Source organism: Mustela erminea, chromosome 8, assembly GCF_009829155.1.
Source record: "Mustela erminea isolate mMusErm1 chromosome 8, mMusErm1.Pri, whole genome shotgun sequence".
Classification (NCBI taxonomy): domain Eukaryota; kingdom Metazoa; phylum Chordata; class Mammalia; order Carnivora; family Mustelidae; genus Mustela; species Mustela erminea.
Window position 1 is genome coordinate 19,483,015 of NC_045621.1, and position 13,920 is coordinate 19,496,934.

Consider the following 13,920-nt stretch of genomic DNA (forward strand, 5'->3'; position numbering starts at 1 on the left):
TACAATGATAGATTGGCAGCAGACTTATCCACAGGAAACTTGCAGGCCAGAAAGAACTGGCATGATATATTCAGAGCACTAAATGAGAAAAATATGCAGCCAATAGGCTGTCATTAAAAATAGAAGGAGAGATAAAAACCTTCTAGGACAAATAAAAACTAAAAGAATTTGCAAACAGCAAACCAGTCCTACAGGAAATATTGCAAGGGTTCCTCTAAGCAGAGAGCCTAAAAGTAGTAGACCAGAAGGGAACAGAGACAATATACAGAAACAGTCACCTTACAGGCAATACCATGGCACTAAATTTGTATCTTTCAATAGGTACCCTGAATATAAACGGGCTAAATGCCCCAATCAAAAGACACAAGGTATCAGAATTGATGAAAAAAAAACAAGACCCATTGATATGCTGTCTACAAAAAACTCATTTTAGACTCAAAGACACCCCCAGATTTAAAGTGAGGGGGAAGAAAACAATTTACCATGCTAATGGATATCAAAAGAAAGCTGGGGTGGCAATCCTTATATCAGATAAATTAGATTTTAAGCCAAAGACTATACTAAGAGATGAGGAAGGACATTGTATCATAATCAAAGGGTCTGTCCCACAAGAAGATTTAATAATTTTAAATGCCTATGCCCCTAACATGGGAGCAGCCAACTATATAAACCAATTAATAACAAAATCAAAGAAACACATTGACAATAGTATAATAATAGTATTATTATTATAATAATATAATAATAATATAATTCTCACTGAAATGGACAGATCACCCAAGCAAAAGATCAACCAGGAAATAAAGGCCTTAAATGACACACTGGACCAAATGGACATCACATATATATTCAGAGCATTCCATCCCAAAGCAACAGAATTCACATTCTTCTCTAGGGCACATGGAACATTCTCCAGACAAGATCACATCCTGGGTCACAAATCAGGTTGAAACTGGTACCAAAAGACTGGGCTCATTTCCTGCATATTTTCAGATCACAATGCTCTGAAGCTAGAATTCAATCACAAGAGGAAAGTTGGAAGAAACTCAAATATGTAGAGGCTAAAACACATCCCACTAAAAAATGAATGGATCAACCATGAAATTAAAGAAGAATTGAAAAAAAATTCAGGAAAACAAATGAAAATGAAAACACAACTGTTCAAAATCTTTGGGACACAGCAAAGGCAGTCCTGAGAGGAAAGTATATAGTGATATAAGACTTTCTCAAGAAACAAGAAAGGTCTCAAGTATACAACCTAACCCTACACCGGAAGGAGCTGGAGAAAGAATAGCAAAGAAAGCCTAAACCCAGCAGGAGAAGAGACATAATAAAGATCAGAGCAGAAATCAATGAAATAGAAAACTAAAGAACAGTAGAACAGATCAATGAAACTAGGAGCTGGTTCTTTGAAAGAATTAATAGGATTGATAAACCCCTGGCCAAACTTATCAAAAAGAAAAGAGAAAAGACCCAAATAAATAAAATCATGAATGAAAGAGGAGAGATCACAACCAACACCAAAGAAATATAAACGATTATAAGAACATATTACGGGCAACTATATGCCAGCAAATTTAAAAATCTCAAAGAAATGGATGCATTTCTAGAGACATATAAACTACCAAAACTGAACCAGGAAGAAATAGAAAACCTGAACAAATCCATAACCTATAAGGAGATTGAAGCAGTCATTAAAAATCTCCCAACAAACAAGAGCCCAGGGCCAGAGAGCTTCCCAGGGGAATTCTACCAAACATTTAAAGAAGAATTATCACCTATTCTCTTGAAACTGTTACAAAAAATAGAAATGGAAGGAAAACTTCCAAACTTAGTTCGTGAGGCTAGCATTACTTTGATCCCAAAACTAGACAAAGACCCCACCAAAAAGGAGAATTACAGACCGATATCCTTGATGAACACAGATGTGAAAATTCTCACCAAAATACTAGCCAATAGGATCCAACAATATGTTAAAAGCATTATTCACCATGACCAAGTGGGATTTATTCCTGGGCTGCAAGGTTGGTTCAACATCTGCAAATCAGTCAATGTGATACAATACATTTATAAAAGAAAAAACAAGAACCATAAGCTTAATAGATGCTGAAAAAGCATTTGATGAAGTACAGCATCCTTTCTTGATCAAAACTCTTCAAAGTGTAGGAATAGAGGGTACATTCCTCAATATCATCAAAGCCATCTATGAAAAACCCACAGCAAAATTCATTCTCAAAGGGGATAAACTGAGATCTTTTCCCCTAAGATCAGGAACATAGCAGGGATGTCTGCTATCACCACTGCTATTCAACATAGTGCTAGAAGTCCTAGCCTCAGCAATCAGACAACAAAAAGAAATTAAAGCATCTGACTTGGCAAAGAAGAAGTCAAACTCTCACTATTTGCAGATGATATGATACTTTATGTAGAAAACCCAAAAGACTCCACTCCAAAATTACTAGAACTTGTAGAGGAATTCAGTAAAGTGTCAGGATATAATATCAATACACAGAAATCAGTTGCAATTCAGTAAAGTGTCAGGATATAATATCAATACACAGAAATCAGTCCCATTTACCATTGCACCCAAAGCCATAAGATACCTAGGAAGAAACCTCACCAAAGAGGCAAAGATTCCATATTCAGAAAACTATAAAGTACTCATGTAAGAAATTGAGGGAGACACAAAGAAATGGAAAAGTATTCCATGCTCATGAATTGAAAGAACAAATATTGTGAAAATGTCTATGTTACCTAAAGCAATCTACACATTTAATGCAATCCCTAACAAAATACCATCCTTTTTTTTTTTTTTTCAAAGAAATGGAACAAATTATCCTAAAATTTATATGGAACCAGAAAAAAACCCGAATAGCCAGAGGAATGTTGAAGAAGAAAGCCAAAGGTTGTGGCATCACAATTCCAGACTTCAGGCTCTTTTACAAAGATGTAATCATCAAGACAGTATAGTACTGGCACAAAAGCAGACACATAGATCAATGGAACAGAATAGAGAGCCCAGATAGAAAGAAACTCTCAACTCTATGTCAACTAATCTCCAAGAAAGGAGGAAAGAATATCCAATGGAAAAAAGTCTCTTCAACAAATGGTGTTGGGAAAATTGGACAGCCAACATGAAGAAAAATGAAACTGGACCATTTCCTTACACCACACATAAAAATAGACTCAAAATGGATGAAAGACCTCAATGTGAGACAGGAATCCATCGAAATCCTTGAGGAGAACACAGGCAGCAACCTCTTCAACCTCACCCATAGTGACTTCTTGGTAGACACATCACCAAAGACAAGGGAAGCAATGGCAAAAATGAACTATTGGGACTTCATCAAAATCAAAAGTTTTGCACAGCAAAGGAAACAGTCAACAAAACCAAAAGACAACCAACAGAATGGGAGAAGATATTTTATTTTATTTTTTAAGAAGATTTTATTTATGCATTGAGAGAAAGAGTGAAACAAAGAGATCACAAGCAGAGGGAAAGACAGAGCTAGAAGGAGTAGCAGACTCCCCACTGAGCTGGGAGCCTGATGTGGGGCTCATTCCAGAACCCTGTGATCGTGACCGTAGCTGAAGGCAATGCTTAACTGACTAAGCCACCCAGGACCCCCTCACTCATAAATTTTATGGATAAGAATACCCAGAATTTGAGAGCAGTGGAAATGTGTCCTTTGTTCATTACTTTCTAAGAAGTTAACTGGAAACTGGATTTAAAGCCAATTGTGCTTAATTGAATCATATATATAATGAATGATACAGATCTTTTGGAAGTTCTTGCTGGTGTTTTCGTTCTCTGCTTCAAATCTAGTTAACATTCTAATTCTAGGAAGATGATTTCTTCCTTTGTTTCAAATAAATTCTGATTTATGAAACAATATAAAGTGTCACGTGTCACAGTATATTCTTTTTGCTTCCACTGGCATAATTAGTAAGGAATCAAATGCCAACCTGGCATTACCTCGTAAGGAAAAAATATTTCCAGACCCTTCTCATGGGGTGAAGGAAGCAAGCACTCTTATATTCTTCCACTGCTAAGGCTCTCCAAGCTATGTTAATGCAAAGGGAAAATTCTGGCTGTCCAAACTAGCTGATGATTACCACAGCATGTGGGGTTTTTCCTGTGTGTGATTTGATGAATGTTTTCATCACTAACTGGTTGAGTGCTAGCTATAATATAAACTTACCTGTATAAGAGGCACAGTTTACCCAGCCTCCTTTTTTCTCCAACCTAGAACTCTGACTTTATTATCTATGCTTTTTGTATGACTGATGAAAATACCAAGTTATTTTCCTAATTGTACAGTTTTTATTAGCAAATATCCAGTCTTGAACAGAGGGGTCTATGTTGTAGAAATGAATGAAAATAAGTTTTCATCAGAATTCAAGTGAATTTTTTACTTATATCCCATATAAGCTTTTTGGCTAATGAGACCTACTGGCAGCTGGGAAGACAATTGATGGGAATGCAGGCACAATAGATTGCTCTTCTCTGTTCAATATTCAATAGTTGAGGTGGAGTGGACAATGTGGTACAGGGAATTTTTTTCACTAATTGGCTACTGATTTTATATTGTGTTTCAAATATAAACAATATAGAGATACCATTCTATTGCATTCTAGTTAAAATAAATTCTTAAGACTTGATTCCAGCAGAGGTTGACAAACAAGGCATTTAAAGAGCTAGATAAATATTCTTATCTACAGGGCCAGACAAATATTTTAAGTGGTTTTGGTTCTTCTGTGAGAAAATGATTTTCTGTGCTTTCTCACAAAGACCCCATTCCTTTCATTTTTATTTGCATTGATTACATTTACATTGTTAACTTACAAATAGATTTGTGGGCTCAGGAGATTCTGTCAATACTAATGTTCTATAACCTGGAGAGTGAGAGGGGGAGAATGGGGGGAGGAGAAGGGAAGAGGGGTTGGAGAGAATGAGTGCAATGAATTAGTTTAACACTATCAAGTGTTCTGTGGGAAGTTGGGTTTACTGTGTTCATGGTGTACTAAAACCATAGTGTGTAGCATCAGTAGTGCTAAGCTGCAGAACATAGATTTGTTCTCTGATTGGCGTATCCTGCCTAACAAGTAAGCAACAAAATAGTGCCTTATAAATGAGATACTTCATTCAATGCATGCCCTCCCTTGGGGGTTTATGAGCTCTGAGGTTTACATATCCCTTTCATTAAACTTTCTGTTGCACATGGTGAAAGAAGGCAGGATTGTTTTGGTAGCTGCCTAAGTCAAGATTCTTCAACTTCACCTACACCTTAGACCTTAGACCTGGGACCTATGCATTTTAACCCAGAACCTCAGAGCAAATGCCAAAGGTTGATATTTTTTCCATTTGTTCCAAGTATTTCTAATAACAGGAAGGATTGAAAACCTTTGCATTGAAAAATTGTCATGAAAGAACAACAACTGGGCAAAGAACCCAAGGAACATGTGGTAATATGGCCTGACTCCAGTGTTCAGCTGTACCTGGGCAGAGGTATTCTCTAGACATTGCGGGCAATAGAGGCACACAAATTTCCAGGTTCCACAGCAGAGACAGGCAGTTCTGGGAGGAGTAGGAACCAGCATGGCTTTAGGGATGTTGGAGGACAGTAGCCTTACATGACCACCTGGGTTCTAGACTTCGACAAGTACCAGGAGCAGTGGCCAGAGTGAGATGGTTCACATGGCATCCCAAACACAGAATTCTCTGTTACAGACATGGCTGGGGAGATCCCATCAGGGAAGGAACAAAGGGAAAAATGTCACATCTGTGAACAGATGTAAGACATGCCCAGGAGATACCAAAAAATGCCTTCAGGAAGAGCTACAGGGCTTGAAATAATGAGTGAGAACAAGAAATATAAATGATGTTTACTGTGGTTAATATGATCATATTTCCCCCTGGGCTAAAGGGGCCTATTGATATAAGGGTAATAGACTCAATACGAACTTTAAACTAGTAAAAAACTTTGTTCAGTGCTGATCAGGCAGATAATGAAAGTTCTCCAGCACAGCATGGTTTGGCATGGGCAATGCACTTGTGCTAATCTTGTTTGCTCTCTTGAAAAAAAAATGTGTTACAGAGGCTTAGGAAGCTACATATCATAGTAGTTAAAAGTGTGTGGACTGAAATTAGTCTGAGTTCTGGCTCTTGAAGTAATGAGCTATGTAACCTCAGTGTTTCAGCTTTTTCCTCACTGAATTTTGGAAATTAAGTGAGATAATACATTTTGGTGTTCAGTTAGTACCTGGTACATAGTAAATTTTCAATGAATGATTACATTTTTTATATGCTTTAATATAATTCAGTGAATAAGACTGATTTAGAATCTTGACTAATATTTGGATTTGGCTTATTCTGCTTCAGTCTCATACTAGTTTCCAAACATACTTTATGAAATATAGATGATAAATTTTGAGCTATTTTTTAGTGGTTGTGATAATAACATGCACATCTTTAATTTATCATGATGTATTTTAAAAAATATTAGTTTTTACAATGTCAGAACTTTATATCAGTATGATTTTATTTCCCCCCTCCTGCCCTCTGTGTTCTCTCTGTTATATATTTTAATTTCAAATGTAATAAATGACACAAAATATTGTTATTACATATATATTTTATACCCAGAAATAGCCTTTTAAAATATGAATGTAAATGTTGAAAATATATATAGAAAATACATATTAAAATATATGTGTATGTATTCTGAGTATATATATTGAATATGTATTAAAACTATAGATATAGATATATTTTGCCTTGGTTTTATTGATTTTCTAGGATTTGTTGATTGATATCTTTCATAAATCTTGGAAAATTCTTGGCTATTCTCTTTCGATACTGTCCCAAAGATCTTGTTATTTCCATTTTCTCATCCTTTTTTGGGGGGGTAAGTAGTTTCTAAAATTTCTATTCTTTAATACAACATGCATTATAGAGAACATTTTTATCTCTCTAGAAATATCACTGTGCCCCTTGTAGGAGATTCTGTATGTCCATTAGCATTGGACCTCAGGCGTCTGTTGATTTGCTTTCTTTCACTCTCTCTTGTCTCTTATATTTATCTTTTCATTTATTTAAGTTGATTACTTTTTAAAATACATTATAGTTCTTAGGGTGCTTATCTTGCATATCTTTTAAAAATATATTTCTAAAGCATTTTGATGCTATTGTACCAACAGGCACATGAAAAGGTGTTGAACATCACTGACTAATGGTCAGAGAAATGAAAATCAAAACACAATAGGACATTACCTCACTTGCTAGGATGATTATTCTCTAAAAAAATGGAAGATTTTATATAAAAGTATTGGTGGGATGCAGAGAAATTAGAAACCTTGTACACTGCTGATGGAGGTATAAAATAGTACAGTTGTTATGGAAAACAGTATTGAGTTTCCTCAACAAATTAAAACTAGAACCCCTATATGATCCAGCCCTTTCACTTCTGGGTATAACTCAAAGGAATTGAAATCAGGATCTTTTTTTTTTTTTTAATTTTTTTAAATTTATTTTTTAAAATTTATTTATTTATTTTCAGCATAACAGTACTCATTATTTTTTCACCACACCCAGTGCTCCATGCAACCTGTGCCCTCTATAATACCCACCTGGTACCCCAACCTCCCACCCCCACCCCCGCCACTTCAAGAGGTATCTGTACTTCTATGTTCGTTGCAACAATGACCAAGTTACAAAGTAACGCAAATGCCCATCTACAGATGAATGAGTAAAGATGATGTATACACACACACACAAACACACACACTGGAATACTAATATTATCCAGCTTTCAAAAAGAAGGAAATCTTGCAATTTGGGGCAGTGTGTATGAATCTGGAGAACACTATGCAAAACGAAATAAGGTAGTCACAGAAAAACAAAACAAAATATATATGATTTCTCTTAGTTGAGGCACTAAAATAGTTAAACTCATTAAATAGAGAATAGGATGGTGGCTGCCATGGGTTGGGGGACTGAGAATTGGAGAATTTATCCATTGGCATAAAGTTTCAGTTATGAAAACTGAATTAGTTTTAGAGATCTGCTAAATAGCTTTGTGACTATAGTCAGCAATTTTGTATTGTTCACTTAAAAATTTGATGAGGGTAGATTTCATGTTAAGTGTTCTCGACACACACACACACACACACACACACACACACACAAAGGAAATAAGCAGGCAAACAAACTAGAAAGGAGACACAAGGAAACTTTTGGAAGTAATAGATATATTTATTATCTTGAATGTGGTGATGGTTTTTAAGGGTGTATACATATGTCTAATTTCATCAAAGATATATAGTTTTTGTATGTCAATTACACTTCAATACAACTACTTATAAATTTCATTTTCTTATTGTTTGTTGCAAGTATATAGAATTGCAATTACTTTTAAAAAATATTTACCTTGCATCTTGTGACCTTGCTAAACATACTTATTATAGTAAATTGCTTATAGATGTGTTAAGATTTTCTATATAAATAATTATGAAATCTGACAGTTTTATTTTCCTTTCAATCTTTGTGACTTTTTCCTTTTTCTTACATTATTACACTAACAAGGATGATCTCTAGTGTCATAATAAATTAAAATAATGACTGCAGCCAGTTAAGCCGACTGTGCTCTTTGTCTGTGGGGGCCCAGTGTGCCATGGCTGCAAACAGTAGCCTCCTCGGTAGTGTATGCAGCCTGTTGATTGTATGGGTTGCCCTAAGGGACCTTGGAGACAGCCCTTTTGGTGGATGCTGGGGTCTGACCTCATGGCTATCTCCAATTTAGGCTGCAGACAGGTATGCGGGGGGCCTTTGGAAAGCCCCAGGGCACAGTAGCCAGGGTCCACATTGGCCAAGTCATCATGTCCATCTGTACCAAGCTGCAGAACAAGGAGCATGTGATTGAGGCCCTATGCAGGGCCAAGTTCAAGTTCCCTGGCCGCCAGAAGATCCACATCTCCAAGAAGTGGGGCTTTACTAAGTTCAATGTGGATGAATTTGAAGACATGGTGGCTGAAAAGCGGCTTATCCCAGATGGCTGTGGGGTCAAATACATCCCTAACCGTGGTTCCTTGGACAAATGGAGGGCTCTGCACTCATGAGAACCTTAGCACTACCCCTTCCCGTCATATTCATGCCCACCAATAAATCCAACTTCCTGTCAAAAAAAAAAAATTAAAATAATGAGATGACTATCTTTTTTCCACTGCATATTTTTTCCTGTTTTGTCGAAGATTATTTGACCATAGAGTTGACCATAGTCCATATCTGGGCTCTCTACTCTGTTGCACTGGTCTATGTGTCTGTTTTTATGCCAGTACCATGCTGTCTTGGTGATCACAGCTTTGTAGTAAAGCTTGAAATCAGGTAACGTGATGCCCCCAGTTTTATTTTTGTTTTTCAACATTTCCTTAGTGATTCGGGGTCTCTTCTGATTCCATACAAATTTTTGGATTATTTGCTCCAGCTCTTTGAAAAATACCAGTAGAATTTTGATCAGAATGGCATTAAAAGTATAGATTGCTCTAGGCATTTTACAATGTTTAACATTTTAACAATGTTTATTCTTCTGATCCAAGAGCATGGAATGGTCTTCCATCTTTCTGTGTCTTCTTCAATTATTTTTATGAGTGTTCCGTAGTTCCTCGAGTACAGATCCTTTACCTCTTTGGTTAGATTTATTCCCAGGTATCTTATGGTTCTCGGTGTTATAGTAAATGGAATTGATTCTCTAATTTCCCTTTCTGTATTTTCATTGTTAGTATATAAGAAAGCCACTGATTTCTGTACATTGACTTTGTATCCTGCCACGTTGCTGAATTGTTGTATGAGTTCTAGTAGTTTGGGGGTGGAGTCTCTTCAATAAATGGTGCTGGGAAAACTGGACAGCTATATGTAGAAGAATGAAACTCGACCATTCTCTTACACCATACACAAAGATAAACTCAAAATGGATAAAAGACCTCAACATGAGACAGGCGTGAGACAGGAATCCATCAGAATCCTAGAGGATAATATAGGCAGTAACCTCTTCGATATCAGCCACAGCAACTTCTTTCAAGATATGTCTCCAAAGGCAAAAGAAACAAAAGCGAAAATAAACTTTTGGGACTTCACCAAAATCAAAAGCTTCTGCACAGCAAAGAAAGCAGTCAACAAAACAAAGAGGCAACCTATGGAATGGAAGAAGATATTTGCAAATGACAGTACAGACAAAAGGTTGATATCCAGGATCTATAAAGAACTTCCCAAACTCAACACACACAATACAGATAATCATATCAAAAAATGGGCAGAAGATATGAACAGACACTTCTCCAATGAAGATATACAAATGGCTATAAGACACATGAAAAAATGTTCATCATCACTAGCCATCAAGGAGATTCAAATTAAAACCACATTGAGATATCACCTTATACCAGTTAGAATGGCCAAAATTAGCAAGACAGGAAGCAACATGTGTTGGAGGGGATGTGCAGAAAGGGGAACCCACCTCCACTCTTGGTGGGAATGCAAGTTGGTGCAGCCACTTTGGAGAACAGTGTGGAGATTTCTCAAGAAATTAAAAATAGAGCTTCCCTATGACGCTGCAATTGCACTACTGGGTATTTAACCCAAAGATACAGATGTAGTGAAAAGAAACGCCATCTGTACCCCAATGTTTATAGCAGCAATGGCCACAGTCGCCAAACTGTGGAAAGAACCTAGATGTCCTTCAACGGACGAATGGATAAGGAAGATGTGGTCCATATACACTATGGAGTATTATGCCTCCATCAGAAAGGATGAATACCAACTTTTGTAGCAACATGGTTGGGACTGGAAGAGATTATGCTGAGTGAAATAAGTCAAGCAGAGAGAGTCAATTATCATATGGTTTCACTTAAATGTGGAGCATAACAAATAGCATGGAGGACAAGGGGAGATGGAAAGGAGAAGGGAGTTGAGGGAAATCGGAAGGGGAGGTGAACCATGAGAGACTATGGACTCTGAAAAACAATCTGAGGGTTTTGAAGGGGCGGGGGATGGTAGGTTGGGGGAACCAGGTGGTGGGTATTGGAGAGGGCAGGAAATGCATAGAGTGTGGTGCAAAAACAATGAATACTGTTACGCTGAAAATGAATTAAAAGAAATAATGAGATGACTAGCCTTGTCTTGTTCCTAATCTTAGGTAAAAAGCTGAAATATTTCAGTATTGAGTATCACGTTACTAATAGGTTTTATTTTGTAGATATTCTTCATTGGTTGAGGAAATCCCATGCTATTCCTAATTTGCTGAAAACTTCTATGATGACTGAACAGTAGAATTTATCACATGCTTTTATGGCATCTATTAGATTGATTATATGGTTTTTCTTCTTTTTAAAAGGACTACTTTTTTTAAGAACAGTTTTTAAATTGAGGGAAAGGTATAGAGATTTCCCAAATACTCCCTACCCACCTGCCCCACATGTATAGCATTTCCTATTATCAACATTCCCTACCACAGTGGTATATTTGTTGCGATTGATGAACTACATCATTGTCCTCATAGCTAATGGTATATTATCATTTAAACAATATATATTAAATCATGAAATATATGATCTCCAAAATAAACTAAAAACTTTACACAAATCTAGATTAAATTCAAGAAGAAAAACACCATTATTTATTAAATATTATTATTATTATTATTTTATTTTTAAATTTAATTTTATTTTTTCAGTGTTCCAAGATTCATTATTTATGCACCACACCCAGTACTCTATGCAATACATGCCCTCCTTAATACCCACCACCAGGCTCACCCCCCCCAATGTTCTCCCCTCCAAAACCCTGTTTGTTTCTCAGAGTCCACAGACTCTCATGGTTTCCCGCCCCCTCCAATTTCCCCCAACTCACTTCTCCTCTCCTTCTCCCAATGTCACATCTTTGTTCACTGAGAAAATATTTTTTTTTTACCTAGGCAGAATTAAAGGTTTAAATAAGAATCCATTTAAAGGATGGCGTTTTTGGACATGCTATTGATTGAAACAGTTTATTTTTTTAACAAAGCTAACTTAGTGTCATTACAATTATAATTTCAGATAAAAAGAATAGGTTTATCATTTTATTTATTGTTGTACTTTAAAACTTTAAAATAATACATAAATACTTAACTAAATATGACTAAAATGCCTCTTTTCAGAATGTTAATCTTTTATTTCATTGAAAAAAATATGGTGTTGTTTTTGTCCTTTCTAGTGTAGTGTGTGTGTGTGTGTGTGTGTGTGTGTGTGTGTATTTAAATTTATCTTCAGCTGTCAACTTCTAAATCAGTATGATAAACTATTCTGAGGAGGAAATCATATTTTTGATAGCTTATTGAGGCATGTTCCAAGGAACATTATCTTATTTTCCAAGAGTCAATGTTGGCAAAAAACAAATATTTATGTAAACTCTAGCTTTACTTTGTTTCTAAAAATGCAAGCAAGAAGAAAGAACAATTATTTCAGTGATGCTGAAGAGCAGTGCAAGAAACTAAGCTATAAAAATAACAAATATGAATTCAAATATAACATCAAGTCTTGATACCACACAAATATACAGAGAAATACTGAGACAGCCTGATTTATAGTTTCCTGAGTCTAAATGGCTATTGACAATAGTCATTGAGGAAAAGTTTTCATTTCCTCTATATGAACTATAGACTTTTAGGTTTTGAATTTATTTAGTTCAGCTACCTCATTTAACAGATCAAATTATTGAAACACAAAGATTAAGCAACTTACTCATAATTACATAATTGTTAGGAATAGCTGGTCATGGGTCTTTGACTTCCAATTTCATTAAAGTTGATTGTGTCTTAACTCTTCGATTCCAGTACATTTAATCTTGATCTTCTTAAGCAAGTATTCTGTTAACTATATTTGGTGCTTTTGGATTGCTCTCATTTAAGAGTCATATTATACTTTTTCAAGGATCAAACCCTCTGTTTCCCTAGTGTCCAGCATTGCTTCAGAGTAAGGACTTTGCAGTGAAACAAACCCGAGTTAGAATCAAGGCCCCATCACTATACTATTTTTGTGATTTAGGGAAATTATTTAACCTTTATAAACTTAGTTTCCCCAAAGATGGTAAGGCCAAACCATTGCTTTTATTTTTAAAGTAAAATGAAAAAATCATGTGAGCTATTATTATATCACTCAATCAGTCCATGTATTATAAACCTTTGATAAATATGAAGATGACTTTCAGATATTTTGGTGAAAAGACCAGAAAATCAAATAGCTTACTTTTAGATAATACTGTTTGGCACCTTTTTTTTTTTCTTTTTCTTTTCTTTCTTTCTTTTTTTTTTTTTTGGTGAGTATGAGTGGTTGCTATAATAAAATAAAAAACCAAAGTAACATTTATACCTTCCTTGAGGAGTGTATTATTTACTGAAGACAGCTAATGAAGATAGATGATAGGGATATGGAGTTGGGATTTTAAGAGTAGGAAAATAAGATTTTGAGAATTATTAATTTGGGTAAGGTTCATGGAGGTTTTAAGCTAAAAGAAGAGTATACAGTGTGCCAATATAAAGGGAGAAGGACATTCTAAGGAGTAATAACAGGTGAACTAGCCCAAAGATTTGGTTTGGGAAACCAGATGTATGCTTTCTGACTGTAGGATACTTTACCCAAAAAATGTCCCAAAAAATGTTGGATGACCTGCTGGGATATTTTAGAATGAGGATCTCTTACAGAGGGCTTGTTGGAGAGCGTATAGATGGAGATTTCTTCGTGGCTGAGCATAAAATAACAGGTTGTGTACCTGTTTTGTAACTTCTTGCTAATAAATGTTCATAAGTTTGTCATTTACTTTTACTATAATGCAACAGATAGATTATTGGGAAAGGAGATGCACTGGTTTCTCTTTCTTCTAATCACCAGCAG

At 35.7% G+C, this 13,920-nt stretch overlaps 1 protein-coding gene and 1 non-coding gene across 2 annotated transcripts; both read left to right on the top strand.

Moving 5' to 3' along the window:
• The first annotated feature begins 8,620 nt into the window (after window positions 1-8,620).
• Window positions 8,621-8,754, top strand: LOC116598003. Its single transcript, XR_004288913.1, has one exon. It is a non-coding gene; the product is annotated as a small nucleolar RNA SNORA70 (small nucleolar RNA).
• On the top strand, window positions 8,641-9,190 carry LOC116596882 (60S ribosomal protein L10-like). Its single transcript, XM_032354055.1, has one exon. It carries the CDS (start codon window positions 8,815-8,817, stop codon window positions 9,115-9,117), a length of 303 nt encoding a protein of 100 aa, XP_032209946.1. The 5' UTR covers window positions 8,641-8,814; the 3' UTR covers window positions 9,118-9,190.
• The last annotated feature ends 4,730 nt before the right edge of the window (window positions 9,191-13,920 follow it).